Here is a 27607-nt window from a genome sequence, read left to right on the forward strand (position 1 = left end):
GTCTGTCTGTCTGTCTGTCTGTCTGTCTGTCTGTCTGTCTGTCTGTCTGTCTGTCTGTCTGTCTGTCTGTCTGTCTGTCTGTCTGTCTGTCTGTCTGTCTGTCTGTCTGTCTGTCTGTCTGTCTGTCTGTCTGTCTGTCTGTCTGTCTGTCTGTCTGTCTGTCTGTCTGTCTGTCTGTCTGTCTGTCTGTCTGTCTGTCTGTCTGTCTGTCTGTCTGTCTGTCTGTCTGTCTGTCTGTCTGTCTGTCTGTCTGTCTGTCTGTCTGTCTGTCTGTCTGTCTGTCTGTCTGTCTGTCTGTCTGTCTGTCTGTCTGTCTGTCTGTCTGTCTGTCTGTCTGTCTGTCTGTCTGTCTGTCTGTCTGTCTGTCTGTCTGTCTGTCTGTCTGTCTGTCTGTCTGTCTGTCTGTCTGTCTGTCTGTCTGTCTGTCTGTCTGTCTGTCTGTCTGTCTGTCTGTCTGTCTGTCTGTCTGTCTGTCTGTCTGTCTGTCTGTCTGTCTGTCTGTCTGTCTGTCTGTCTGTCTGTCTGTCTGTCTGTCTGTCTGTCTGTCTGTCTGTCTGTCTGTCTGTCTGTCTGTCTGTCTGTCTGTCTGTCTGTCTGTCTGTCTGTCTGTCTGTCTGTCTGTCTGTCTGTCTGTCTGTCTGTCTGTCTGTCTGTCTGTCTGTCTGTCTGTCTGTCTGTCTGTCTGTCTGTCTGTCTGTCTGTCTGTCTGTCTGTCTGTCTGTCTGTCTGTCTGTCTGTCTGTCTGTCTGTCTGTCTGTCTGTCTGTCTGTCTGTCTGTCTGTCTGTCTGTCTGTCTGTCTGTCTGTCTGTCTGTCTGTCTGTCTGTCTGTCTGTCTGTCTGTCTGTCTGTCTGTCTGTCTGTCTGTCTGTCTGTCTGTCTGTCTGTCTGTCTGTCTGTCTGTCTGTCTGTCTGTCTGTCTGTCTGTCTGTCTGTCTGTCTGTCTGTCTGTCTGTCTGTCTGTCTGTCTGTCTGTCTGTCTGTCTGTCTGTCTGTCTGTCTGTCTGTCTGTCTGTCTGTCTGTCTGTCTGTCTGTCTGTCTGTCTGTCTGTCTGTCTGTCTGTCTGTCTGTCTGTCTGTCTGCTTGCCTGCCTGCCTGCCTCTTTCTCCCCTTTCTTTTCACTTTCTGTTTTTTCTACTTCTTTCTCTCTCCCTCTTTATGTGTCCTTCTTTTTTGTATCTCTCTTTCTGCCTCTCTTACTTTATCATTCCCTGGCTTTTTAGTGCTCTATCTCATATCTCTTTCCCTTTCTGCAATCTATTGAGAATCAAGCATGTGGAGAGTCCGTATTGTTCAAGCAATAGACGATAAAGATTTTCCAAGAATCCTGTAGCTTTGGGCCAATGGCGTTTCATGATATTTTCTATGCAGCCACAGATTACGGACTTATATAATCTAACTCAAAACAATCTGATTTAATCTAATCTAATCTCATACTAACGCAACCAATTCTTGAAAGCAGCCCCACGAATGACGATTACATGAAACTATCATTCTTATTAACGGGAAATTAGCAGTCATTAACATTTTGTCGGAGAGCCCAATTTCAGAAGCAGTTTTTGGGCCCAAAAGCGAGGTTCAGTTTATAGAAATGGTTTTCAATGCATTCTTCTTGCCAATCTGAACACAGCGAATATATTTTCATGAAAAAATTTGTGTTTCAAACAGAAAAACTGCTTTTGAATTTTGCAATATCGATGACGACTAATTTCATCTTAACGGCCAGGTCAATCTGAGCAGCATGTAGTGCAGAGCGAGCGCCAAAGAATCAAGCGGAACCAGAAATGATATCTAATTCCATTTCATTCCTTAAATTGAAAGCAAGGTAGAAAGCGGGTCCCTCCCGTACCAATCGCTTATTAAATATTTATAATTTTTGTCAGGATCTTTGTTAATGATACATTCCAGCGTTACGGGACACAATTATCAACCATTTTTACTGTATAAATAAAAATTGTAAAATTGGTGACTAAAGGGGACTTTCCAGTTGTATGCCAAAGATTTGGTTCAATAGAAATTGATTTGAGGGGTAGGCATAGTGTGTAGTGTCCCGTAACGACGGAATGTGTCTGATACACGTTAAGAGGTAGTCCGGACCCTCAAGGATGAACTAATGGCACTTAAACCAGAAGCCAATAGACTAGATGCAATAGAGCAAATTTTAGTATTTTTAGGTGGCCACTAGCAACGTGGAGGCGCCAGGTAGGTGTTTGGGATGGCCTATGTAGCAGCTATGTAGGGTGCTTCGTCCTAGTTGCCTTTCTCGTTTCATGCCCGCAGCCACAGTTTACGAGTTTATTAAGTATAATAACAATATTTGCACCATTGAAGGTTACCAATTTTCTAAGAACAACTCTGATAAAAAAATCGTTTTTCCCGGACTTTGCTTTTTTCAAACATTCGTAACTGTTCAGTTCTTCAAGCATCGTAGAAGAAAGTTTTGCTAATCGAAGCTAAGCAAATTTTCTTAGCAATTCATGAAAAATACTATCTCGAAAAAGTTTTTCACGCTATACCGACAGACAGAAGCCTACTGTAGCTACTCCCTCGGTTCAAGCTAAGAACAAATAAGATTCTGAAAAAGCATGTTTTGTGTATCGGTTGAACCACATATTCGAAATTTCTTCCAAAATCTGAACGCCATGCAACTCGTTGACAAACAAGTGATCGTGTACGCACTTCATGACTTTCGGATCTGGTAAGAACTTATACAGTAGAAAATTTTACCTCTGGCAAATTTGTAATACCTTAGTGACAAAAATTCCACGATAGTTTCTTGTTTTATCCACGGATTGGACGATATTGAATGCAATCAGTTACACTTCGGTATCATTGCTGGACGAATAATGACGTTCTTGAAATGGGCAACGCCATACGCTAACAGGTCCTTACTAATCAGCCCTCACTCAGTGATCTTACTGTGCATGGGGTGGACTGATCTCACACAATGTTAATGGGATGTAAACCGATTGCATTTGGTTTAGTGGTTTCGAGAATTTAATCCATGTTCTTGCGCAAACGGTTTTTGTGAGTCTAATTGACCGCAGACTGACCATTATCCTGCTAGAAGTGATAGTAAAATAATTTACACCATTTGTTTGTTAGTAGATCCTAAACTCTTGAGAACTCTTGAGACTTGTTCACCTAAACTTCTAAAATTCTAATTCTTATTTCAGATTCGTAGATTTTAGATGAAAAGCTGCGTATTTCTCAAATCGTAGCTATGTGCACGCAGTGTAGGCTATAGCGGATCACTGCTAATTCGCCAGTCAATTTCGGAATACTTGTTTGAAGATTCTTTCGGATAGTGCCCACTATTAGACTAAGCTCCCTTGTTCTACCATTTGTTTATAATTTTGTGCATTATAGAACGTGTTTTGACCAACAGCAACCGCAATGGCAATTCACTACATACGGCGCAACATACCCTATCTCTCTATTTTGTTCTCTTCCTCTTACGATTATTGATTCAAATCAGGCGGTTCATTTTAGGGTTCATCTCAGGAAATAAAGACTGGGCTGAAAAACCTAATTGCTAAAATCACGCAAATGCATAGTAAAAAGTACAAAAATCACGCATAAGCACTTTTCACTATGCATTTGCGTGGTTTTAGCAATTAACTTGAAACACCCGGTACTAATTAGTATATTTTGCTCAGCTGGTACAGGTCACAAATAAAATAAATAAAAATCAAAAACTTCCTACCAGAAGCACTAACTACACGAATGTGAACACAATTATTTTACATTCTGTCACATTTGTAATATAGGCTATTTTATTTCATCCATCTTTTAGATTCAAATACCCAATGTGCGCCGGTGACGGTGATCTAAGCTAATAACACGCGCTAAAGCTCGGGAACAAAACCAATTAATTTTGCATGAATGCAGTTCAGTACTCTCTTGCGTAACCGGTAAGGTACAAAACTGGTTTAAAACGGTTTCGAAGATTACCGGCACTCAATTGACTGTCATGTAGATATTAAAATTTGTCGTAATTAATTTGCCTGTCACAATGTAGGTACTTAAATTATAGTATTCCAGGTATTCCAGTGAAAGTCAATCAAATCACAAATAAAACCAAAGCATTTTTCGTGTTCAGTATGATTCAGTTTTCAGTTTTAGCAATTGTTAACAATTTTATAGTCCAGCGATTGGGGCGAACGAACCACTGGTTGAAAGTCTCAATAAAAAAGTTAATAAATAAATAAATAAATAAATAAAATATAGTCCAGCGTTATTAAGCTAGCATCCATCGAAATTAAAACAAATTAGTTGAAAAACAGCTAATTATGAATCACGCTTCGCAGAGTATCTGCAGATTTCATCAGAACCAAGTCCGTTCAAGTGGAATCAAAGATATCAAAAGGAAACGAACACATGCGCTAAACACAACCCTTCGGCATTGACAAGAACATACATCCGATAAACCTATTACACTAAACGGTACAAGTGCCGATGAGTAAAACCAAGCTGCGCATACCAATTGCGCGCGTTGCTCTGAAGTCATTTTCACCTGCGCGATGATGCTACACCTGATACCACCATACCGGTCTAAGCAATGAATGTAACCAAATGTTTTTCCTATGTGTTAACCTATGCTAGAGCACGTATGACAGAGGTTCTTCGCGTCCGACGACGGACCGTAGAGGCTCGAACAATTTTTCCAAGAGTAAGGGTCTGATGGTCACACAGCGCGCCGCATTCAGAAGCTCATAACAACCGGTTCCTACTCAGTCAGGCGCAGACTAAGTTCGACCGTAGACCACAAACTGCGCGCTCGTTAGTCGGTCCTCCGATACTTAGCAAGTGTTGTGTTGACTGGAGTTTCATGGTGATCAATTAGCAAGTGAATTTTAGTTGAGTTTTTGCATCGCAGAAAAGTCCTCACACATCGGTTGTGGAGTTCGGAAAGCTAAGATGGAAAACATCAGCAGCATCAGCGTCGCCAACGGAATTGAGAAGTACGAACCAGCGCCGCGTGGTGATTCCTTGCGGAAGTTACGCAATGGAGGGAACAGCAACAGTACAATGGATCAGTTGAAGTTTATATTCTCCTGCATAGTCGACTGTCTAACGTTTCTGGTTCTTGTCGTACCAATCCTGTTGGGATACGTTTTCCGATGGTTCGTGCCCCGCCAGAAGAAAGATATCACCGGCCAGCTGGCGCTGGTTACCGGTGGAGCGAACGGGCTTGGCCGCGAAATCGGGCTGGAGCTGGCCCGCAAAGGCTGTAATGTTGCGGTTGGCGATCTGGATATGGCCAATGGGGAAAAAACGGTCGAAGATTTGCGCCGACTGGGTGTGAAGGCAGAATTGTTCAAGGTGAGAGTGATTGGCATTATTTTAATCGAATTAAAACGTGAGTTAATCGGTTGGGAAGTTCTCGATCTGTGATTGGTTTTCGTGCAGATATTTGAATCGTTTCAAAACTACTACCCTGGATATGAAAGTAAAACTTGTCTTTCTGTTGCTGTATCCAGTGGGAGCAGCACCAGGTACTGCATATTTATTCATGCAATGTTACGTACGACTTTCAGTCCATTTTTACTGCATGCGAAGTTCCCCGAGTGGAACGGTGTACCAAAAGTTTCAACTTCAATTTTTATCGGCATATGTTATCATTTAAAATATCTAAAATTTGAGTTATTTGTAAGCGTCTTAGTAAAATTTGACAAAATTTCGAAGGAAATAGAAAAAATGTTTTATTTAATACAGCTATAACTTCCAGGTACATTGCAGTAGAATTAAACGGTACAATGCTCTCATTTCTATTTCTTCCTATCTCGGCCAACATTTCTTGAAGATATTTATAAAATCCTTATATCAAATCGGTGCAAATACCGTGCAACTTTTGAAAATTGGTACAACCAGATATGCAACTTTGAGGGTGGAATGCAACTCTACGGAAAATTACAACGAACTATCAATAAACGGGATTTAAAAAAGGAGACAAAATTGAAAAAATGGTATAAAAATTTACAAAATTTCAACTAGATAAAATTAAATTGAAAATTTTCATAGGGTAAGGGCACTATAATTCGACCTATGAAACCAATGCATGGCTAACAAAATGCAATATATCGTCCAAATAGCGCTATTTTTTCGAAAATATGATAGAATAGTACAAAAGGATGTACATTCAATTAACATTTAAAAGGAAATAAGTGTACGATGTATATTTTTCACTCATTTTCTCGTTTCAATTCAATATTCCATTGGGCTAATTTTCGACTCTTTGTTTTAGTTTTCGACCCTTGCGTGTTCTAATATTCGACCCAAGTACAAAGTAATGTATTTTCAAAGTCGAGGGTTGTTTAAATTGATGAATTTAATGCAAAAAAATAACTGCAACATTTCTGTAATATTACATTGGTATTACTTTTTTTAAACTAAACCGTAAACTTTTTTTGTAGACTTTTTCAACTACTCTTCTCCTTTGAATGATAAGATGGAAAATGTTTGAAATACAATCCCGGAAAACGCCTGAAATCATACAATTACTTTCGGGTTTAGTTAGTTTCCACTTCCATGGCTTTTGAACGAGGTCGAAAAAGGAAACAAGCGTCTTTGAAGGCATACAGCAGGCTTTTTCGACCGGTCGAAATCTAGAACACAAACAGTTTCGCGTTTCAATTTTCGTACTTTTTTAAACATCTTTAATTACATCATAAAAAACAAATACGAACTGCAACAAAAGAAAATTTGACAGAAGTATAGCCTTTTCTTTGTATAATAACATATTGCATGAATTCAGTGTCCTAATATACACAATTTATGGAAATTTTGATTCGCTATCTGTTTTCACTAGATGAAAAGAAAACACTCGCACTGTAGTCCCAGTTTAAAAAACTTGATTATTTGGACGTACAGACTCAAATTATGGTGGGGTATTGCAAAATTTCTAGCTAAATAACAACCTTGACAATATCCTAAATAACAGCTTTTCTTTACCTTTTTCTTAGGAATCTATTTGATGAATGTTTCAGCAGTGGTGCGAAAACTAGCACAGGGTCGAAAACTAGATCCCTTACCCTACTGAAGTTTAAAAAATAATTGACACAAAAAGTTTAAGTTAATATGTACAGTCAGTCCACAATCATGGGTCACACACAATTGTGGGTTATTTTAGATTTAGCTGCAAATTTACGTTCAAATTTCACCTAATAATTGAAAAAATTATTAGTGTCACTTATGAGTAACAATTTTGTCGGTCATTTAGTATAACATTCATGCATTAATCGGCAGTAAAAGTCAAAATGACCCATAATTGTGTGTAACCTATGATTGTGGACTGACTGTACCACCTTTGCGTCAATCAAAGATGCTTATAGTATCCAAAATGAGTGGAACATGACGTGAAGGGGAAAGAGCGGAAAATGTTGTAAGGGAGGACAATTGAAGCAACGTTTATTAAGTATATACCATTTCTCCTTACCTTAGCTGTATGATTTGCTGATCGAATCGGCAAACCTTTGAACTACAGCGGATTGGATAAAAAGGAAACTCCTCAACCCCCTTATTAAGCGTGCGATCCCAATATTGATCAAACCACGGGTCGTAAGTTTCGTAGTTATTCAATTTTTTTGTATAAAAACAAAAAACATTGCAAGTTTATTGACATTTCTTCAATTATCATTACGAATCTTTATAGTATATCACTTAAAAAATGAATAGTTAACGAAATCATAGTAAACAGATGGGGCATTTAACTGACGTCCCTGCTTGTGAAGCGAACACGAAGAAAATGTATAGGGAAATTTGGCTTTGAAACTTTTCGTTAATTTTCACTATTCAGTGATTGGAAAAGAAAATTATTGTAAAAACCACATAATTGCTGAATCTATTATGAAAATTTCGGTTACCAAACCATCAAAATCCAATCATAAATGGCAAAGCTCGTAGCGTTTTTATAATATCTTTCATATTTTCGTGACGGCAACTAGGATCTAATTTATAACACGCTGACGTAGTCCTACGTCGAGTTTCGAAAACGGGAAGTAGCATCATTAAGCGTATTATTGCAAAGCAGCGAGGACGAATTAATTTGCTGTCTCTCTGTCAGACGTTACTTGCTCCGAAAAGCGAAGATTTTTTTTTCTTTTGCAATGCCTCACTGCTTTGCTCTGCCTTCAACGAGCTTCAATTTTGTGTCATCGGTCTTTTTCTGCCAGAGCAATACAGAATACATACTCTTAAAGTTACGTAGCAAATCTTTTCGGTTCGCATAACGAATGCATAAAATAAATGGACTAAATTGATATGGCGATAAAAATATACGAAAAATAATTCACTGGAACTAATTTTCCTTAAATTCTCCGTTTATTTGGACTTCTACAAACATGCTTCGATGCCCTGTCGGACTGCTTTACGACAATTCGCCACAATCTTAGCCATGACCGATGAAAAGATGGATGTCAACATGTTCTTCAGCTATCTCGTGGCCTTGGCAACCAGCAGCTACTCCGGTTTGGCGGCAAAATTATTGGAGTAGATCCTCCATTTGAGGTTCGCCCAAAAATTTCTATCAGCCACAACTAGGAGACGTTGAGAAGGTTGGCGGATCTCTTGATATAAGTGGCCGTGGTCAGGTCCAAAAGATCACATCTTCTTTTTCGCATGATACTTCTTCACGAAGGTGGCAATTTCCAGCAGGCACTTCAAACTGTATATCTTCCCTGTTAACTGCAAGGCCCGAAGAAAAGACTTAGACATTCCATTCTCGTTGAACGACAACTACAGCCGACGGCACCCTCTTCGGCAACTTGGTGTGTGGGATATATCGACGTCATCGCATCGTCTTGATGGGGAACGTAAGTTACCCGGTCCCCCCAGTCGTTACCGTCCAGCATTAAGTACGTTTCGTCGTCCGTTATGACCACGACGTTGCGCTTCACCGAAGACATGTTCTTCACCAGCACCTTCAGCCGCTCCTTTTGGGTGACTGCCTGCTGCTCAGACAAAACCGATCTCGATTGACGCTTTCACGTTAAAAACGTCCTTTTCGGCCAAGTACTTGGCGAATTTAAGGAGGCCATCATGCAGCTAAATAACAATAAGTCAGCTGGAAAACATGGTATCGGAGCGACGCTGATTAAAATGGGACCAGAAAAGCTGGCAGTTTGTTTGCACCGGCTAATTGTTAGAATTTGAGATACGGAACAGCTACCGGAGGAGTGGAAAGATGGGGTTATCTGCCCGATCTATAAAAAGGACAACACGTTGGATTGTGAGAACTATTGAGCGATCACCGTCCTCAATGCAGCCTATAAAGTGTTGTCCCAAATCATTTTCCGCCGACTATCTCCATTTGCCAACAATACAGGGCAATACAGAGCACCCACGCATCAGTTGTTTGTTGACTTCAAAGCCGCATATGATACCATCGACTGGAAAGAGCTACGGAAAATCATGGAGGAGAACAGCTTCCCCAGGAAGGTCATCACACTGATTCAATCTTCGATGGATGGTACACAGTGCTGTATTCGAATTTCGGGTGGATTGTCGAGTTCATTCGAATCACACAGAGGGCTTCGTCGAGGTGATGGTCTCTCATGCCTGCTGTTCAACATAGTGCTACAAGGATATTATCGGCAGAACATCTGTGGCGGTGGCTAAACAGTACACCAGACTAAAGCGCGAAACAGAAAAGATTGGATTAAAGGTAAATACGTCTAAAACAAAGTACATGCTGGTCAGCGGAACCGAGGCCGACCGACACCGCTTGGGCAGTAGTATATTGATCGACGGCGATGAGTATAAGATAGTCGATGAATTTTTCTAGCTTGCCTCACTGATAACGGCGGACAATGATACCAACCGCGAGATTCGGAGGCGTATTATCAGCGGAAGTCGAGCTTACTATGTACTTCACAAGCAACTGCGGTCGAGCAGACTAAGTCCCCGTACAAAGTGCACCCTGTACAAGACGCTTGTTAGACCAGTGGTTCTCCACGGGCATGAAACATGAACAATGCTCGAGGAGGACCTTCGAGTGCGCGGAGTTTTCGAACGACGAGTGCTAAGGACTATCTTCGGCGGCCTACAGGAGAACGGAGTATGGAGACGGAGGATGTACCATGAACTCGCACAACTCTATGGCGAATGCAGTATCCAAAAGGTGGCTAAAACTGGACGGATACGATGGACAAGGCATATTATAAGAATGCCGGACTAATACCCTGCAAAGATGGTGTTTGCCTCAAATCCGGTAGGAACAAGACGACCAAGGGTGCAGCGAGCAAGATGGTTAGACCAGGTGGAGCGAGATCTGACGGAGAGTGCTCGATGTCCAAGGAATTGGAGAGCGGTAGTCCACAACCGCCTTAATTGGAGAAACTTTGTTCGACAGACATTGTCTTAGGAAGGCAAGCCACTTAAATAAGTAAGTAAGGTGCTTGCTCTAGGTCTTCCTTTTTAGCTTTTGTTGCATTTTACGGTAATTCAGTGGCCAGAACCAAGCTTTCGTTCGATGCACCTTTCTCCAGAAGGAAAAAGATGTCGTAAATACTGAATCGGCTATATATTTGCGGACACGAAGTGCCTCACGATGTCCAAACTCTTTGCTCATAGGTGGAGCTGACAGTACGAAATATACATCGAGCGTAGTTGCTTGACTGTTTTCGCCATGGCTAAAGTAAGTCAACTGATAACATGGGTTAAATTTTTCTGCATACAAAAGGGTTGCTACGATTGGCGATGAATAGATGAATTCACCACCAGGTGGCATGGCAATCGCATAAAAACCGCTAAAATAAGTCCCTCTTTTATGCAAACGCTGTCCGATATTCTCTGCATATGGCATACGGGGCAAATAGTATCTAGTCTCTGGGATGTGAATAATAGATTACTTTTGCTTGTAGTTGTGTTCTTTCTGTGCAAGGTTAGTTTTTATTAGAAAAAACTGTATTCGGCATCCTTCGAGGGCATAGCAAACTATTGAACAGAAAACGATAGCACTTGGTCACTTTGAGAAGGAGACTTTTCTGTCTCTTAATAATTAAGATGAGCAAAACCAAACCTGCGAGGAACGTTGTTAAAATACAAATAAAGATACATGTCGTCATTTTGAAATCCAAACATCGGATTTGATTTCAAACAGCCACCCATATTATTAGAATTTCCATATTACAGGTTTTTTATGCCAAATATTGACTAAGTCTGCCATCTTAAATTCTAAAATGGTGTCACACATTGACTAACGACATCTATCAGTTACAATTTTCTAAACAAGTCCTTACAAGTCCTTTGGTTTTTCGTGTAAAAACTGGAAAACCATCTGCCCTTTTGGATTTTTATGTAAAATATGAAATAATTACAGACTGTAGATTACAAAGGCGACAAGGCTCTCAAAAACGGCAAAATTTTAAATCAAAGCGAAGAGTACCATCATAAATAAAGGTAACTTTCCGCTTTGATTCAAAATTTAGCGGATTTTGAGTACCTTGTCGCCTCTGTAATCTATAGTAGAAATAACCGGCCGCCATATTGAATTTTGAGATGGCATCAATCATCGATTTTCGTTTTCTAATGGCATCTCCCGTTGCAAGACATATTTAGTACATACAACGGCTCTTTTTCTAAATAAAAAATCGGACTCAAAGTAACCGAGAAAAAGTTCAAACGTGATAATGGACCTTTACGGATTTGAACCAAATTTTGCAAGATTGTTCGTTTTTGGTCAGAAAGTAAAAACCCAAAATTTGATGCCGGTTGGATCTGCCCTCGACTAATGGGAGCTCCTCCATTTTTTAAGAAAAATCCCGTTTTTGCGAAATAGTCTAATTTACTTTTGCTTATATCTCCGGCAATATTAAGTTTAGAAAGACAGCGTTCCCAGATTTTTCCACATAAGAATCACTCAACGCCAACAGGTATTATTTGCCGATCCCGAGATACAGTGTTTTAAAGCAAAGTAACCCCTCTTTTTATTGTAAAACCATGAGAAAATTATTTTTTTGAAGCAGTGATTCTCTGCGCTATGTAAACATACTTTGCCAGCATCGTGAAAGCATTTATACAGTAGGATATAATAAAGTTTTTCTTGATAATGTTGCCACCTTTTCACATTTTGCCTTAGAAACTTATGTATATGTTCTAGTGGCACAGAACTTAAGATACAGTAAAGTCTTTTTTACGCGGTTTATTTGTTTTCGATTACTCAAGAACGGTGCGGTGCAACACGTTACGAATGTCACGCCTATCTCAAATATAGTGAGCAATAAATGAATGTTCCCTAAATTGCCACGTTCTTAATAATCAAAAAAACAAACCATGTAAAAAGTACTTGAGATGTAAACTAACCTCTAAATTAACCAAAAAGCAAAAAATTTCATAACAAAACTTGTTATGCTGCATTGTACATCCTGCACAATGCTTTCGTTATTTCATCTTGATCGGATTACGACTTGTGAACGGGCTAAATAAGTGTGTTACTTTACACTGAAACTTTATCGAAAACATAAAACTAGTACACCAGTACCAGGAGCCCGTTCCATAAAAGTACAACTGCCTGTATGTAACCTACCTACCTACCTACCCGTTCGTTGTATGCTGCTAAACTACTCATATAGACCTACTTGTAATGTATTATGCCGAATGAAACACCTCGTCCAACGCGAGGGGGGACCAACATGTGCGACCATACTGTAATTGTTGGCTGCAGTGCGATGCGATGCTGCAGCATGCAATGCACCGCGCGCCGCAAAATGCAAGTGAAATGGTTGGTTGCATAATTCCCACGGCAATGTTAGCCCGCTGCTTCTGGATGCACAGGTTGCTATGCTACGGGCTAAGTTGTGCGGTTTTTTATTTTCCACTTTCGTTTCCTTTTTGCCAACAACGAATGTCACCCGGTGGACTTTGTGTCTGTGTAGTAATTCTCAACCCGTATGTTTTCCTCCCATCTCGTTCCATATCGACAGGTTGACGTTTCGGATTTCGACTCGGTGCTGGAGTTGAAGCGACAGGTGGAGAGTACACTGGGACACGTGGACATTCTGGTTAACAATGCCGGTGTGCTTCCGCTTATGTCACTACGCGAGGGCAAACCAGAGGATCTGAAGAAAGTGATGGAGATTAACCTGTTGTCGCACTTTTGGGTAAGTTGATCTATCACAAATTGGCTTTGGTTACGGTTGATTGTACTGATAAGGAAAAAAGTTAGATGCTCAAGTGATTGACTTAGAAGAGATTTTTACAGAAAAAAATTCTCTTTCATGCACTGTACATGCTATGTATATTCCAATTCGAACTTACTCTAACCTGATTTGTTGAATTGTATCTAAAACACGTGACTGTCCTTATTGTTTAGATACTAAGTTATCCGAGCAAAATGCCTACAGAAAAGCAATCTCGGGTTGTCAACAACAGGATTACATAAATCACGAATGTATCGTAAATAAACTTAGCGTACCAAGGTGTTACTCGATTTTTGTCAGTTTGTAACAAAGCTAGTGTGTTGATTCATCACTTTAGTACACAGAATGAAATAAACATATCTTGTTGCAATGGAATAATATTGCAATTAATGTAAATTAGGTAACTGTGAAAAAATCAGTTTTAAGTTCCAGGTCGTATAATCTACTCGGTGCTCAACGGAAAACTCATAACACGAGTAAAAATTAGCAACACTTGCACTTATATTATTGCTATTGCACTTTTCTGTTACCAACCTATGCTAAAAATCTGCAATGACTTCTGCTCAAACTTGCATCAAACTGCACAAATACGACAAAGCCGTTTTGTTTACTTAGTGCTTAAATAGTCATTAGCTCCACAATACTGTGTGCTGTGTGCTACAGCCTCCAGGTCAGCCAAATAATCGAGTAATAGAGCTGAAGGATTATTTAACAGTATACAGTTAGTCCACAATCATGGGTCACACACAATTATGAGTTATTTTAGCATTAACTGCCAATTAATGCATGGATGTTATAACTCTAATTGATTGACATAATTATTACTCACAAGTAGCGCAGAAATTAGCAGCTAAACGTAAAATGACCCATGATTGTGGATTGACTGTATTTCTTCACTACTATAGTGTTGGGTTTATGGTTTAAAACTCTGATTAATCGAGAAAACACTGACTCTGTAACAAATAAGCATCTTTATGTTCTTCTTTCGAAGCAGCCAAAAAGCAGCATTCTGACCGCCTATTGTATTGCCTACATTAAGCTCTATAGAGTCATACAACTACTGTCAGTCAATCATTGGATGATTTTCCTTCAGATTTTTCTATAGCTTTTACTGCTATGGAATGCAATTGTTTAGAGCATTATCATGTACTTGTGATTTTCGCGTAAATACTGTATGTTGTTGCTCCTTTAGGGGTAGTTACTAAAATAACTCCAGACGATGTGAAAATTTCTTACACGGTTTGTGATACCCTGAACAGCTTTGGTGAACGTTTAACCATCGATGAAATTATAGAAACAGCAGAAGCTTCATTTGAAGAAAAATGAACAAACCCATTTGCCTCTAACTTTTTACCGCGTGAGTAAAACTGGCTGAAATTTTTGGCGGCAACTAGTTGAAAGTCGGAAGAGTTACATCAAAATGAATTGAGCTTCGGAACCAAAAAAAGCGGCCACAAAAAATTTTGGGCTATCACTCTGGGCGTTTCTCATTAAAGTTCGAAATCGCACATTCAACCGTACCTAATGTGATCAAAACGGTCAAAGAGCATCACGCAACCAAGCGGAAGGATGGTAGCGGCAGAAATCGTAGTATAGTGGAAAAGGCCAGGATAACAGTTGACAAATTCAAGCATCAATTCAACTTGGGCGGAAGTTTCGGTTTGTTTTATGTGAAAAAACAATAGCATGTTCTGGACTACAAATATTCGAAAGTTACCGAACCGGAATGACAAACAGAATACGATGACCAAAAGTCGCCCAAGGAAGTTATACAGGAAGTGACTCACAGAACTGTTTTGCATTGTGATGGATGATGAAACCTATTTTAAAGCCCATACCAGATAAATGCCGGGACAGGAATACTATGCTGTCACCTATCCCAAGCAACAATGTGAGTTTTATTGTACTCTTATGGTGGTCCTCAAGAACAATTTTGGTCTTAAATACCATCATAAGTGTAGAATAAAACCCAAATTGTTACTTGGGATAGGATGAGTCAGCCGTTCACATCACATCAGCGACCGCCAACGGACAATTCTCCATAGGCGAATGACTCCAAAAGCGGCTTTTACCGTTTTTGATATCAAAGAAGAACTTTCTCAAAATCCACAAGGTCTCTCTATCTCGGCCATCCGCTTTTAAGGAAAAAAATTACTGTCGCTTTTGTGTATCCAAGTCTTTCGAATACAGGCAATAGCTGATATTTAAATGCATTCGAAACTAGTGGCTCTTCGCAAACGGAAAAGAAAGTTACCATCGAAAGACATGGCGAACAAGAAATCCTAAGTCCAAAAGAGCACAAAAGAGTGCTTCTTTGGTCAGTTTTAGGGCACAATTTCTACCGGCCTTAATTTATAAATTCCTAATGAGGGATTTGTACATTGTCAGCTTTGTACGTCGGCGTACGCTTCTTGATTGGAACCTTTTTGTGAAGGGCAAGTAAACCCAGTCAGTATTTTCATATGTATAATTAGATTGCAAATAAGAGTTATGTACTGATATATTACGATCCGTACCATTTTGGAGGCGATATACGCACTGCGGAATAATTTTCAGCGATACACTTATATAGGTATTTCAATATGATAAGATCCGATTAAGCGCGACCAGTTTCATACAGCTATACAACTTCGCGCTGAAAATCCTATGTTTATCAGATACTAGCATTATAAACGACAGAATATCAACTTGTGCACACTTTATTAGGTTTTATTTACGATTCCGAGTTTGTTAAGAGATATCTTATATATAAAAATGGAAGTGAAAAAGTTCGACCGCGCATCACTTGAGAACGGAGCGTCCGATTTGAGCCGTCTTTTCTTTATTGTGTTCGTTTCCACCACCGCTATGTTTTTACGGCGAGAAAAATTGAAAAATTTACTGGGAAGTTAGGAAAACTCGAAAAATTAGTTTTCCATATAAAATCCGCAATGCATTGTATGCGCCATGTCATTGGCTGCTATGATCATCGTACGATTTTGTGCAGCACCGTTGTCGTATTCAAACAAACACGTGGTTACCTTCATTGAAATCGCCACATCGAACAATGCTATTAAACATGTTGGGGGTTTACAATTTCAGAAAATAACCATTTCAATAGGTCCAACTTATTAATCAACCTAAACTCAAACCTAAAGCGTCAACAATAAAATTTGTTAATTTCATTCATTCGTTCATTCATTTATCAAATTTATGAAACAAACACGAATCATTTTCATTCCTTTTTACATCGGATGCGTAGCCAGAAGATCCAGTGCAGGTTAACAAAAGGTTTAAGCACTAAATTCACTAAATTGCCACTTCCCAATCATCAAAAGAAGAATACATTTTGCATATGTTAACGGATTATGAGCATATTCGGTTTAACTGAATATCAAGCTAATAAATCAACAAAGAGCATATGATTTAGAAATTTAAAAAAAGTGAACGAAGCAACAATTATACATCGTATTTAAGGGATCAGTCCCTGCAAAGTGGTTAGCATTCACGCCTTTCACACCGAGGACCTGGGTTCAAATCCCAACCCCGCAGAAGTCAGGAATGACCCAAGCTGGTTAAAGTGACTATGATCAAAACAAAAAAAATCGTATTTAACTTTCAGTTGATTTCATTTCGTATTAGACTCTTTAGAAGAGTAAAAAGGTATATAAAATGACGCTTTTATGTTAAATTGTTTTAGTGCGTGAATTACCAAAGGAAACATTACAGCGATCAATTGATTTTGTGGAATAATAAAATTTAGTTTGTTTTGAGAATAACAGTTATCGAGATTCAGCAATGCAATTCCTTTGGGTAATTCTTATCAATAGATTTATGAATAAAAAAAAAAATCTAATGACTATTGATATTGAATATATATCAGAATATAAAATTGACCCTTAAATTATCGAGAAATTCCAACGTTGCAGCAGACGATATTAGCCGTCGTACAAAATTTTACAACAAGTATATTAACATCCAGTATTACTATTTTTAACCAGCAGAGTTTTTAAAACAAGACTCAATGCAACTACCACCAACACGACTGATGATATTGCGGGGATTGGCAAACCAACTTTTACACCGATATGCACTTCTTACTAATGACTTAATACAGTTGTTAAATTTAGACATTCTCTGAAATCCCGGCGTTTCGAAACACAGAACTCCTTAGACAACGGCAAAACTTGACTTATACCTAGAATATATCCCTTTTTCTAAAACGCAGCAGGAGTTCATCTGAAGTTTACATATCGTATATTTAGTCCAATTTGTGGCAGTACGAAGTTTGCCGGGTCTTCTAGTTTACGATAATTTTCGTACATTTATGTACGAGTTGGTGTTGGCTGGGAAGTCCAATTTCCTGCTTAAATACGCCACTGGATTACCTTACTAGTGTTGTTTTCCGCGGTCACCAACAATCCCAAATAATCAAATAATTCATCTACCACTTCTAGTTCGTCACTGTCAACGGTTATCGTCATTGGCGTAGCTAGAGGGGGTACCTGGGGTACCAGGCCCCCTCCAGAAATTTTCCTCGTTGGAATTGGAAACTGGGATAAAACTGAGTGTATATGTTCCCGCTGTGTAGATATTTTCTTTTTCACTAGGCATCGCAAATCGTTGTCGTCGACGTCAGTAGCTTAGTAGCCACTCCGGCTCATGCTGTTTCAAGCGTTCGTCTCCATTGAACTACATCTTTTGCCACTCGTCGCAAATTTCCCAGTCACAGAAGTCGCAAATCACTTTCGACCTGGTCGAGCCATCTTGCACGTTGAGCCTCACTGTTCCTGATGCTGGTGCAGTTGTTAAAGAGAACTGTTTTCGTTGCACTGTAGCCTACCGACTTTCGCCAGATGACGATGGCAATCTCTCCAAACAGTGCTTGTAGCTCATGATTCATGCGTCTCCGTTATTCTTCGCTTTCAGTTTGTACTCCGCTAGATATCGTCCGCAGTACCTTCCGCTCGAACATAACGTGTGTCTAGCGTTTTGCGAAGGGAAAAGGAAGCCTAATTTCCCGCTTAAATGCGCAACTAAATCCCCTTACTAGTGTTGTTGTCCGTGTGCACCAGCAATTCCAAATATACGAACCCATCTGCAACTACTAGTTCGTCGCCATCAACAATTACCGTCTGCGAGAGGCACGCGTTTGTTTCCTTTGAGTATTTGGTCTTGGCCGCATTTATGTTTAGAACAGTCATCCTAAATTCCGATTTCGTAGGATCACCTCTTGAAGTGCGATATTGTATAGCATGCAAAATAAGCCGTCACCTTGTCCCAACTTTCGCCGCGTCTCAAAGTAACTCGAAAGTATCCACGAGATGCACACGAAACACAACACTCTCTCCAATGTAGCTCTGCTCGGTTGAGTCAGTTTATTCGGAAAACCGTGTTCGTGCATTATCTGCCATAGCTGGTTTCGATCGACTGGATCGTATGTTGCTTTGAAATCAATAAAGATGCGATGTGCGGACAGGTTGTACTCTCGACATTTCTGGTAATTGCGCGGACCCTCATTAATCCCGCCAGGTATTTCCCTACAAAGCCTTGTGCTATCGATGACAGCCAGAGTAACAAGATCATAATTAAAATTTTTTTGGAAGGCACCCCCTAGGCCCCCTCCACGGAAATTTCTTAGCTACGCCAATGGTTATCGTCCGTGGAAGGTGCGCGTTTATTTCCTTTTAAGCTTTTCCTTTCATGTATATCATATTCGTCGCATTTATTTTTCACCCTATCCTCCTAGGCTCCGCTTTCAGTCTGAGGTAGATTGCCTCCGCCGTCGAAAAGTTCCTGGCAGGGGTCAGTCCCGGCGTAATGGTTAGCATTAACGTCTCTCACGTTGAGGACCCGGATTCAAATCCCTACCCCGCAGAAGTCACGAATGACCCAAGCTGTTAAACTGATTTTAATCTAACAAAAAAAAGTTCCTGGCTATGATATCAAACTCATGCACGAAGGCTAGCGATCTACAACGGATCAAATATTTACACTGCGGCAGATCCTCCAAAAGGGCCGTGAATTCATAGTTCCCACCCATCATTTGTTCGTTGATTTCAAAGCCGCATATAATACCATCGACCGGAAAGAGCTATGGAAAATCAAGGACGAGAACAGCTTCTCCAGCAAGCTCATAAAACTGATTCAATCTACGATGAATAGTACACAGTGCTGTGTTCGAATTTCAGGTGGATTGTCAAATTCATTCGAATTACATAGAGGGCTTCGTCAAGGTGATGGTCTCTCATGTCTGCTGTTCAACATAGTGCTGCAAAATGTTATGAACCGAGCGGATATCAACACGCGGAGTACGATCTTCAACAAATCTAGTCAATTCGTCTGATTTGCCGATGACATGTATATTATTGGCAGAATATCTGTGGCAGTGGCTGAACAGTACACCAGACTAAAGCGCAAAGGAAAAAAGAGTGGGTTAAAGGTTAATACGGCTAAAGCAAATTTCATGCTGGTCAGCGTAAACGAGGCTGACCGACGCCGCTTGGGAAGTAGTATAATGATCGACGGAGATGAGTTTGAGTTAGTCGACGAATTTTTCTACCTTGGTTCTGGTAACGGTGGACAATGACACCATTTGTATTGGAGCATCCCCTCTTTGTGGGGGGAGGGGTCTCTAACCAGCATAACAACCTTCCCTGGCCCCAAAAACCCCTATATGCAACCGATCCTCGCCGATCGGTTTAGTAGTTTTCGATTCTATAAGGAACATTCGGGCAGACAGACAGAAATCCATTTTTATAGGTATAGATTTGTATGGGAGCCCCCTCTCTTAGTGGGGGAGGGGTCTCTTGCCATCGAGAGAACCTTCCCTAGCCCCAAAAACCCCTACATGTAAATTTTCCCGCCGATCGGTTCAGTAGTTTTCGATTCTAAAAGGAACATAGAGACAGACAGACAGACAGACAGAAATCCATTTTTATAGGTATAGATAAAATGCATGAAAAAAAATTCGCACTATTCCCAGGTATTCCCAGCCATGGTATTCCCAGGTATTCACTGAAATAAACATTTGGGGAAATAGCTTCAACAATTCCCTACAAATTAGTATGCAAACTAATTGTAGATACTTGGTTAGGAAGTCCTTACCAGTAGCTTTGTTGGTCTTCGATAACTCGATTTCTCGTTTGATTTGTTGGAGATCCGGTTGGGACATTACTCTCTTCCATGGGCGCTCCTAGGTTAACTTCCGTTTCACCTCCTTCTTCAGCTTCGCCATTGAGGTGTTCATCGAAGGACTGCTTTCACCTGTCGGCCAACTCGTGTTCGTTTGTGATTATTAGATTCCCTCCCTGGTCCTTACAGAAGTCCTTGTTTCAGTGAGTATCCCTTATTACGAGTTTGGTTTACCTTCTCGTAAAACTAGCGCGTTATTAGCTCGTCACGTCATTAGCTCGAAATAGTTGTTCTAATTCTTCGCCATCCATGTCCTCCTTTTGGCGCTTTTTACTCATCACGCTTTTACAGAGATAATTTTTTCAAGCAATTTTCCCTTCAATATCCGCTGCCCTTAGGAAACGTATGTTCGTAATGTTAGAGATGAACCGGCCATCTATAAGAACGTGGTCAATCTGGTTCATTGTACGTTGGTCAGGGGATCTCCAGGCGGCTTTGTGCATATCTTTGCGTGGGAAAAAGATACTTCGGATCCAGAGTCGGCGTTACAACGCGCTAGGTCCTGTGCAGATTAAGCAGCGAGGCTTTTTGTATGCCACAAGAGCATTGGATTAAAAGGCCACTGTGACAGTCTTAATGGTCATCTTTTGGGGCAGGCTCCGTTTGTTCTATACAGATTACGAACTGCCAATACTCATTGTTGGAGTTGGGCTAGACAGTTGTAATCTTTTGCCCCGATTCATTATTATATGGCTAATAAAATCAATGACCCTTTGGGATTTGGGCTCTAGGAATGAAACTTCCGAAGAAACTATGCCTAGATAAAGCAAGGGCCCCATGATTGCAGAGCAGATGCATGAACTTTCAAGTTCGGAGTTGCAAAAGTGGCAGATATCGATATTATCGGATATTCTTCAAGTGATAAAGACCGGGCAGTGTACAGTTAGGACAGTTGTGATGGTGCGTAGTTCACTGCGAGTTCAGATGAGCAGTTTTTAACTATTGTAGGATTTGGATAGATAAACTGTTTAATTATTTAGTCTAAAACCCTGTATTTGATTTTAACGGGATGCTTTAAAGCATTCTTAAGAATTCTTAACAGCATAATCTAGGCAGGCAGCCCAGTTAAGTTTTTACCCAGAATTATTTCGAGGAGTTAGACTTCATTACTGTAAATTAGCCTGTAACCAATCAGTTATGGGCAGCATATCAGCGTGGGAAATAATAGTATGTTTTCTTCACCTAGTGAATGATATAACCACTGTTTTTGTGAGACTTATATTAAGCCCGTCTTGTAAGCATCTTGACAGTACTGCGCCAAACTTTCCTCTGATGATAAGTTACGTTGACGGCCTAACCAATAGTCTCATAACCAAGATCCGATATCACCGAAATCGTGACCAACCTATTTCCCAATGATGCTGTGATTTCTCTGCTCAAAAGTATTGCTTGAATCTACCTCATTGTAGCCCTAATAATTAAAACGAAGGGCGTGTAATTGAAAGCTCCTTCAATATCAAGGAAAGCACAACGTGCCGTCTCCTGATATTTGAGAGATTTCTCAAGTACAGTAGGGTTTCCGTAGATTTGCCGTGTTGGTATTTATGCATGTTAATTTCCATGCAACTGAGAGCTCTTTGATAACTCGTTTTGGTTATCTGCGATTTTCTCGTTCAAAGTAAGAAGTGTTGAAGTCAAACTGATTGGTCTCAAAGTCTTATCCATGGGTTGCTCTTTTTTACCTCCCTTAGGTATGGACACCTCCGGGATATCCGGGATATATCTCAGAGCGAAACTGGGTTAAAATGGGTAGCATACCATCCGTAGATTTCATTGGTTCGAAAGAGCTAAGTGTCCATTCAATCGATGCCTCCATAAATAATCGGTGTAATTTTTAACACACATTCTGCCTTTAAATGAAACAGAAAAAGAATCAATGGCAATCATGCAAACAGCCAATTGTGTTGTATACAGCTAGGGATAGTCCACTAGATTTTTTTTTTTTTTCAATATTTTTCTTTGGTAATCACCAAGCGCGATGCCCCCCCCACTCCCCGAAGCGCGAGGCTCAGTGCGACCGCACGGGTTGCACTTTTCGAATCACCAGGCCTCGGAAAGCTGCGAAGTTTATATATCGTTGGCAGTTATCATTCGTGTCGGTATGCAGGCTACGGTTTTTCCGGTCTATACATTTCTTACCTACCGACCAAGACGTTCATATCCCCGATTAAACGAAATGTGTAGCGGACTATTTTTGGCGGAGCACAAAAGGAAAGCGGAGAGTGGCGCAGGCGTATGAACCATGAACTACAGGCACTACTGGGAGAAATTCCCATTGAACACCTGGTGAAAGTTGGGGAGACCACGGCGAGCCGGCCACGTCGTAAGGGTACCGAACGAAGATTCAGTTCGGTCACTTTTTCCCGATTTTCACTCATATAAAACATTCTCTTTCTTAGATATTGGGAACCAATAGAGTGTTCGGGTTAGTATATTGAATGTGATACATACAAGTGAGATTTGTAGCGTCTCTACTACGGTGGACATCTCTATTAAAGGACTTTTTATAAACTTTTCTCTACTGCACTACAGCAAACTTCGGCCAAATACAATACCTCCTTTCTAATGAGTATATTTTACAATATTCTTTATAGCCGCCTGATCACACCCAAAGCTATTATGTGTCTTTCTTCAATTCAATAGTGTTCAAAAAATTGTAAATTATATGTTTTTAAGCTATCTTCCTGTATGCTATTCACTTCATGTGGCATGCTTCCAGATTAAACGATCGTTTTATATTAACCTCATACAATTATGTAAACATTTTGTTCATTTGCCGAACCGCAATTAGTCAGATGTACCTACGATGCATTATTTTACGAGTCACGATTCTGTACTTACAACATAAACATAAATATCCGTACATTTAATCGTTTTTAGCTTTTAGGGCATCTTATATAACAAGCAAGTTATTTAGGTGCAGTGTAAAAGATCGGACAGTTGTTTGATTGCATCATAGATGTTTCGTTTTGGTAAGTTATGGCAAATTTTGATCACATTTTTCATACAAAATCATTATTGTCTCCTAAAAAGTTAATTATTTTAAAATACAGCACTCATTGCTGACATAAAGTTTAGTCAAGTTGATTGTTTCATAGAAAACTTCCGTACAAGTGTTGCTTTCACGAGGCGGTACGGTACAGTCAAAAATGAGCACAATCACAAGTGAGCTTAACGTTGGAACGAAGCAAGTCTGGGTGCTGCTGCTGCTGGCGGACTTTTAATATTTTCCTTCGGTTAATCTAAAAGTTATGATCTCTGTAAAAATTGCTTCACTCCACAGCAGTTCGGTTGAAGCGGTTCGACCCAATAGACAATTGAAAGTGGTAATTGGAAAAGTAATAAAAAATACCCAACTGCAAAAAGTATGGTGCATATAAAATTGACTAATGTCTTTAGAGGATAGTTTTTGTGACTTAAGTTACTACCTCAAACTAAACTCAGTACCAATAAATGATTTATTTAAAGGGTTTTCAATTATTTTAAGTATTTATTTATAGTTTTTTTCAAAGATTTTTACAACTTTCCGTGGTTAATTGTGTAAATTAGACACAACAACTTGGTTGTACCAGATGAATTTCCTTATCGATTAATGTTTAATGAGAGTGCACATTTTAATCAGTTAACCATCCAGTCGAAGAGACGTTAGATCATTACCGTAGGAAGGAAAAAAGCCAATCAATCATGTAAGTATGTCGTTACTACTCAGTGAATTAGTAAAGGCAACATTTATCACCATTCCATTTTAGTAGGTTAACTTCATTTTTTACTAGTTTCTAGAGGTAGGAAAACTAATTACATGGTACTATTGGAAGACCGACCAACAAGAAGTACAAGTGCCAGGGTGTTAAAAAATGTGAAATAGTAGTGGTGTGATGTGATATTTAAAATCAGTTTATTTATGTATCCAATAAACTTTTACAGTATGAAATTAATGAACACTATAAGACTGTAACTTTTTTTTTATTCGAAGTTATTTGTAATAGAAAGTTTTGCGTCAGATGAGATTATTGTATGAAACTTTCGTGTCTTCTCTAAATTATTCTTGTTTAACGTAGGTGTTTTTTAACAATTCAAATTTTGCTCAATTTGAATCAACATAGAAATTATTAAGTATACCTACTAATGAACCTGATATGACGCAAATTCCGGAAAAAATGCAATAGCAACATTGTAAATGATGCAACGCACAAAATCAGAACAAAATCTGACTAAAAGAACAATAAGCTGACTGGAAAATATGGAAGGTGGAAGTTTTTTTTAACAATTTAAAAGAATTGGAAAAGTAGCACTTAGTTCAATTCTGTGAACCAATGGTAAACTCATTTAATTTTATTCGCTCAAAAGTTGTACCGATACCGTACTGACTAACAAGGTTGTGCAATCAAATTCTTATCACAATGTATTTTTAATCCTATAAATCACACAAGCATACTTGAAATTATCCCACAGAACAGAATGCGGGCTGTAAATTTTTGCTTCTTGCATCGAATGCCACGCGGCCATAAAATGGTTTGTTTTTTTTCGCGTTTCCATTTTCCAGACCATACGAGCCTTCATCGAGGGGATGTCCCAGCGGCGGAAAGGTCACATTGTAGCGATAGCATCAGCAACTTGTAAGGATACGTGCCTCCTGGCTGGCTGACTCCTGACGAACTGGCTAGAACAAATTAATCACGCCGCTCTTCGCTTCGTTTTAGCTTTCCTGCCGCTTGGTCGCGTGTGTTGCTACATTGCCTCCAAGTACGCCGTCCGGGGTCTGATGGAAGCCTTCAACGACGAGCTGTTCTTCGATGGCCTGCAGGACGAGGTTTTCACCACGGTTGCCTATCCGCCGTTCATGAACACCCGCCGAGATTTGATCGACACGCTGAATAAGATGAAGTAAGTCCTTCGGAGGCAGCCACATGTAATATGTCGAGATGAATGATCGGCAGCTGAATGGTATTCGGCAGAATTGTTAATTATGAAGATTCATTTCGGCTTTACTGCCACCCACAATGCATTTCATATTTCGTACCTGCTTTTAGTATTCTCGGAAGGGTGCCAATTATGTCGGCCAAACTGATGGCTCGCGCCACCGTCGATGCCATGTTGCGAAATCAGCAACATGTTTTCCTGCCAAAGTACCTGGGTCTACTGTTGGTTCGATATGAGTAAGTCCCAACCCAATTGGATTGATTAATTGATTAATCGAATATCTTTTCCTTCAGACACATCCCGCGCGAAGTCAGAAGACTTGCCCGCAAGATTATGTTGAAAACAGACATCCCAAAATTGATCCCCAATGCGAAGATTGATTGATTAGCTGCGAATCTACGATATAATTGAACAATGTTTATGAAATTTTATTATGACTGCAAATAAATTGGAATTAGTTGGTTTTTCATTATTCAAATCAATTAGAAAATCTGTTTGTCAATGTCTGCATGTCATGCATGTCCATCAGTTTACATTTATGACCAAACACTTGGTATAATTAGAATTTCCTCACCGTTGCAGACGATCAGAGCGTTCGCTGACAGTATGATTGAGCGCCGGAAGGGACACATTGTCGCAATTGCATCCGTGGCGTGTAAGTGTACCGAAGTGAACCGAAAATGTGCTTAAATCGTACTAAATAATCATACAATTAACTAATCACAGCTTTCCTACCGCTGGGCCGCATGGTTTCCTATGTGGCCACCAAGTTCGGTGTTCACGGTCTGATGGAATCACTCCGGGACGAGATCCAGCTGGAAGGACTGGAGAATCAAATTCAGCTGACAACCGTTTATCCGTTCTTCATGAACACGCGGAAGGATCTGATGAGTGGACTCGCACGGATCAAGTTAGATTTCTTTTTCATTGCTTTCAATTCTAAATTAACTAATTTCCATTTCAGTGTCATAAAAAGGGTGCCGATTTTCTCTCCCAAACTGGTGGCTCGTACTACTGTGAATGGCGTTGTACACAACGAGCCGCAGATATTTGTGCCAAAATTCTCGGGTGCCTTACTGAAACGTTATGTGTAAGAAACGAAACGATTACGACACAAAATAGTGATTCAGTATTAATTTGTGCAATTCTTTGTAGACACATTCCAAGTGAGATCAGACAGCTAGGACAAACCCTAGTGTTTCGAAGTAGACTGCCAAAAATGATGGATTAAGAGGCTGCTAGGGGCCGGTGATACGGCCCTAAATCCTAAATATTGTACAATCAGACGGAAAGAACTGCAAGAGTATTAATAAATTTATGGCTGCATTTTACAGATGGAAAGATATGGCGCTAATTGTACAGTTTTATGAAAAGTTATTACCATTAGCTACGAGAGTTTAAGCTGATAGTTTTTCAGTTTGTTTTTATTTTAACCGTAGAAATATTAAAACTTTTCGATACAACTAAAAATTAATTTAAAATAAAATTATGAGCCATACTGTATTTTTGTAAAATTTTGATCTAGAGCAGTGTTCCAGTGCGCGAGATAACGAAAACACGCCTGCAGTTCTGCAATCAACTAACAGCAATGTTGTTACCTGTCAGTGAAGTACATGTAGGCTTACCTGCAAAGAAAACAGAAAAATGTTTTTTAATCTTTCAGTTGTTAAGAAATGCAATTTGGATCAATTTATAAATAAATTATTGAATGTGACATTCAAGAAAATAGTTTTGATCGTTATAATAAAACAAAATTATTCATTTGAAGAAAAATCTCCTACAAATTTATTATAGCTAACTAAGGTAGGCATAGGCAGCATTAGTTATTTTTCGATTTTCAAGTGACTAGTCTGGAGAACCGAATTAATTTGGGGTTTAATTCTAAAAATATTCCAGTAAAACTTGTTTTGGAGACCAACTGAAATTAACAGTTTTGTAAACATTAAGTTTATCGTTAGTGTTATAGGGTGATTTATCAATTATGGACAGGCGCTACGCGTACTCTATTTTGGATATTTACAGCAAAGTCAAATGGAAATGGCCAAAATAGAGTCCAAAATGCATATATGACCAGAATAAAAATGCGATGGAATGCTGACGATGAAGTTGGCGATAAGATGACAAAAATTCGACAGACATATCTGCAACAAAAAGAACGAAACCCACACCCAAAACTAACAAAAAGACGTTTAAAAAACTTCAAAAAGGCGAAAAAAGTCGCCGAAGATATGTCGTATATTCGTCAGAAATACGACGAAAATACAATAAAAAGACAACATTTTTGTTATTTTGACAACAAACAGGACGAAATGGCAAAAAGCGATAATAAACAACAACAAAAAATATCAAAGCGACAACAAGAGGTGACAAAAAACA

General features: G+C 39.6%; 2 protein-coding genes across 2 annotated transcripts; both read left to right on the forward strand.

Moving 5' to 3' along the window:
• The first annotated feature begins 4919 nt into the window (after positions 1–4919).
• LOC128736672 (17-beta-hydroxysteroid dehydrogenase 13-like) lies at positions 4920–25615 on the forward strand. Its single transcript, XM_053831161.1, has 6 exons — positions 4920–5324; positions 12923–13099; positions 24855–24927; positions 25012–25195; positions 25342–25467; positions 25525–25615. Exons 1-6 carry the CDS (start codon positions 4920–4922, stop codon positions 25613–25615), a joined length of 1056 nt encoding a protein of 351 aa, XP_053687136.1.
• Positions 25616–25837: 222 nt separating this feature from the next.
• Positions 25838–26462, forward strand: LOC128736673 (protein dhs-3-like). Its single transcript, XM_053831162.1, has 4 exons — positions 25838–25886; positions 25958–26141; positions 26196–26321; positions 26387–26462. The coding sequence occupies exons 1-4, from the start codon at positions 25838–25840 to the stop codon at positions 26460–26462; spliced, it is 435 nt and encodes a 144-aa protein (XP_053687137.1).
• The last annotated feature ends 1145 nt before the right edge of the window (positions 26463–27607 follow it).

Source organism: Sabethes cyaneus, chromosome 2, assembly GCF_943734655.1.
Source record: "Sabethes cyaneus chromosome 2, idSabCyanKW18_F2, whole genome shotgun sequence".
In the NCBI taxonomy this organism is placed as follows: Eukaryota; Metazoa; Arthropoda; class Insecta; order Diptera; family Culicidae; genus Sabethes; species Sabethes cyaneus.

Coding starts and splice junctions, on each gene's coding strand:
- LOC128736672 (XM_053831161.1), top strand. CDS start 4,920: ATGGAAAACATCAGCAGCATCAGCGTCGCCAACGGAATTGAGAAGTAC. Junction 5,325..12,922: donor TGAAGGCAGAATTGTTCAAG/GTGAGAGTGATT, acceptor CCATATCGACAG/GTTGACGTTTCGGATTTCGA. Junction 25,468..25,524: donor CTACTGTTGGTTCGATATGA/GTAAGTCCCAAC, acceptor CTTTTCCTTCAG/ACACATCCCGCGCGAAGTCA.
- LOC128736673 (XM_053831162.1), top strand. CDS start 25,838: ATGATTGAGCGCCGGAAGGGACACATTGTCGCAATTGCATCCGTGGCG. Junction 25,887..25,957: donor CGCAATTGCATCCGTGGCGT/GTAAGTGTACCG, acceptor AACTAATCACAG/CTTTCCTACCGCTGGGCCGC. Junction 26,142..26,195: donor AGTGGACTCGCACGGATCAA/GTTAGATTTCTT, acceptor TTTCCATTTCAG/TGTCATAAAAAGGGTGCCGA.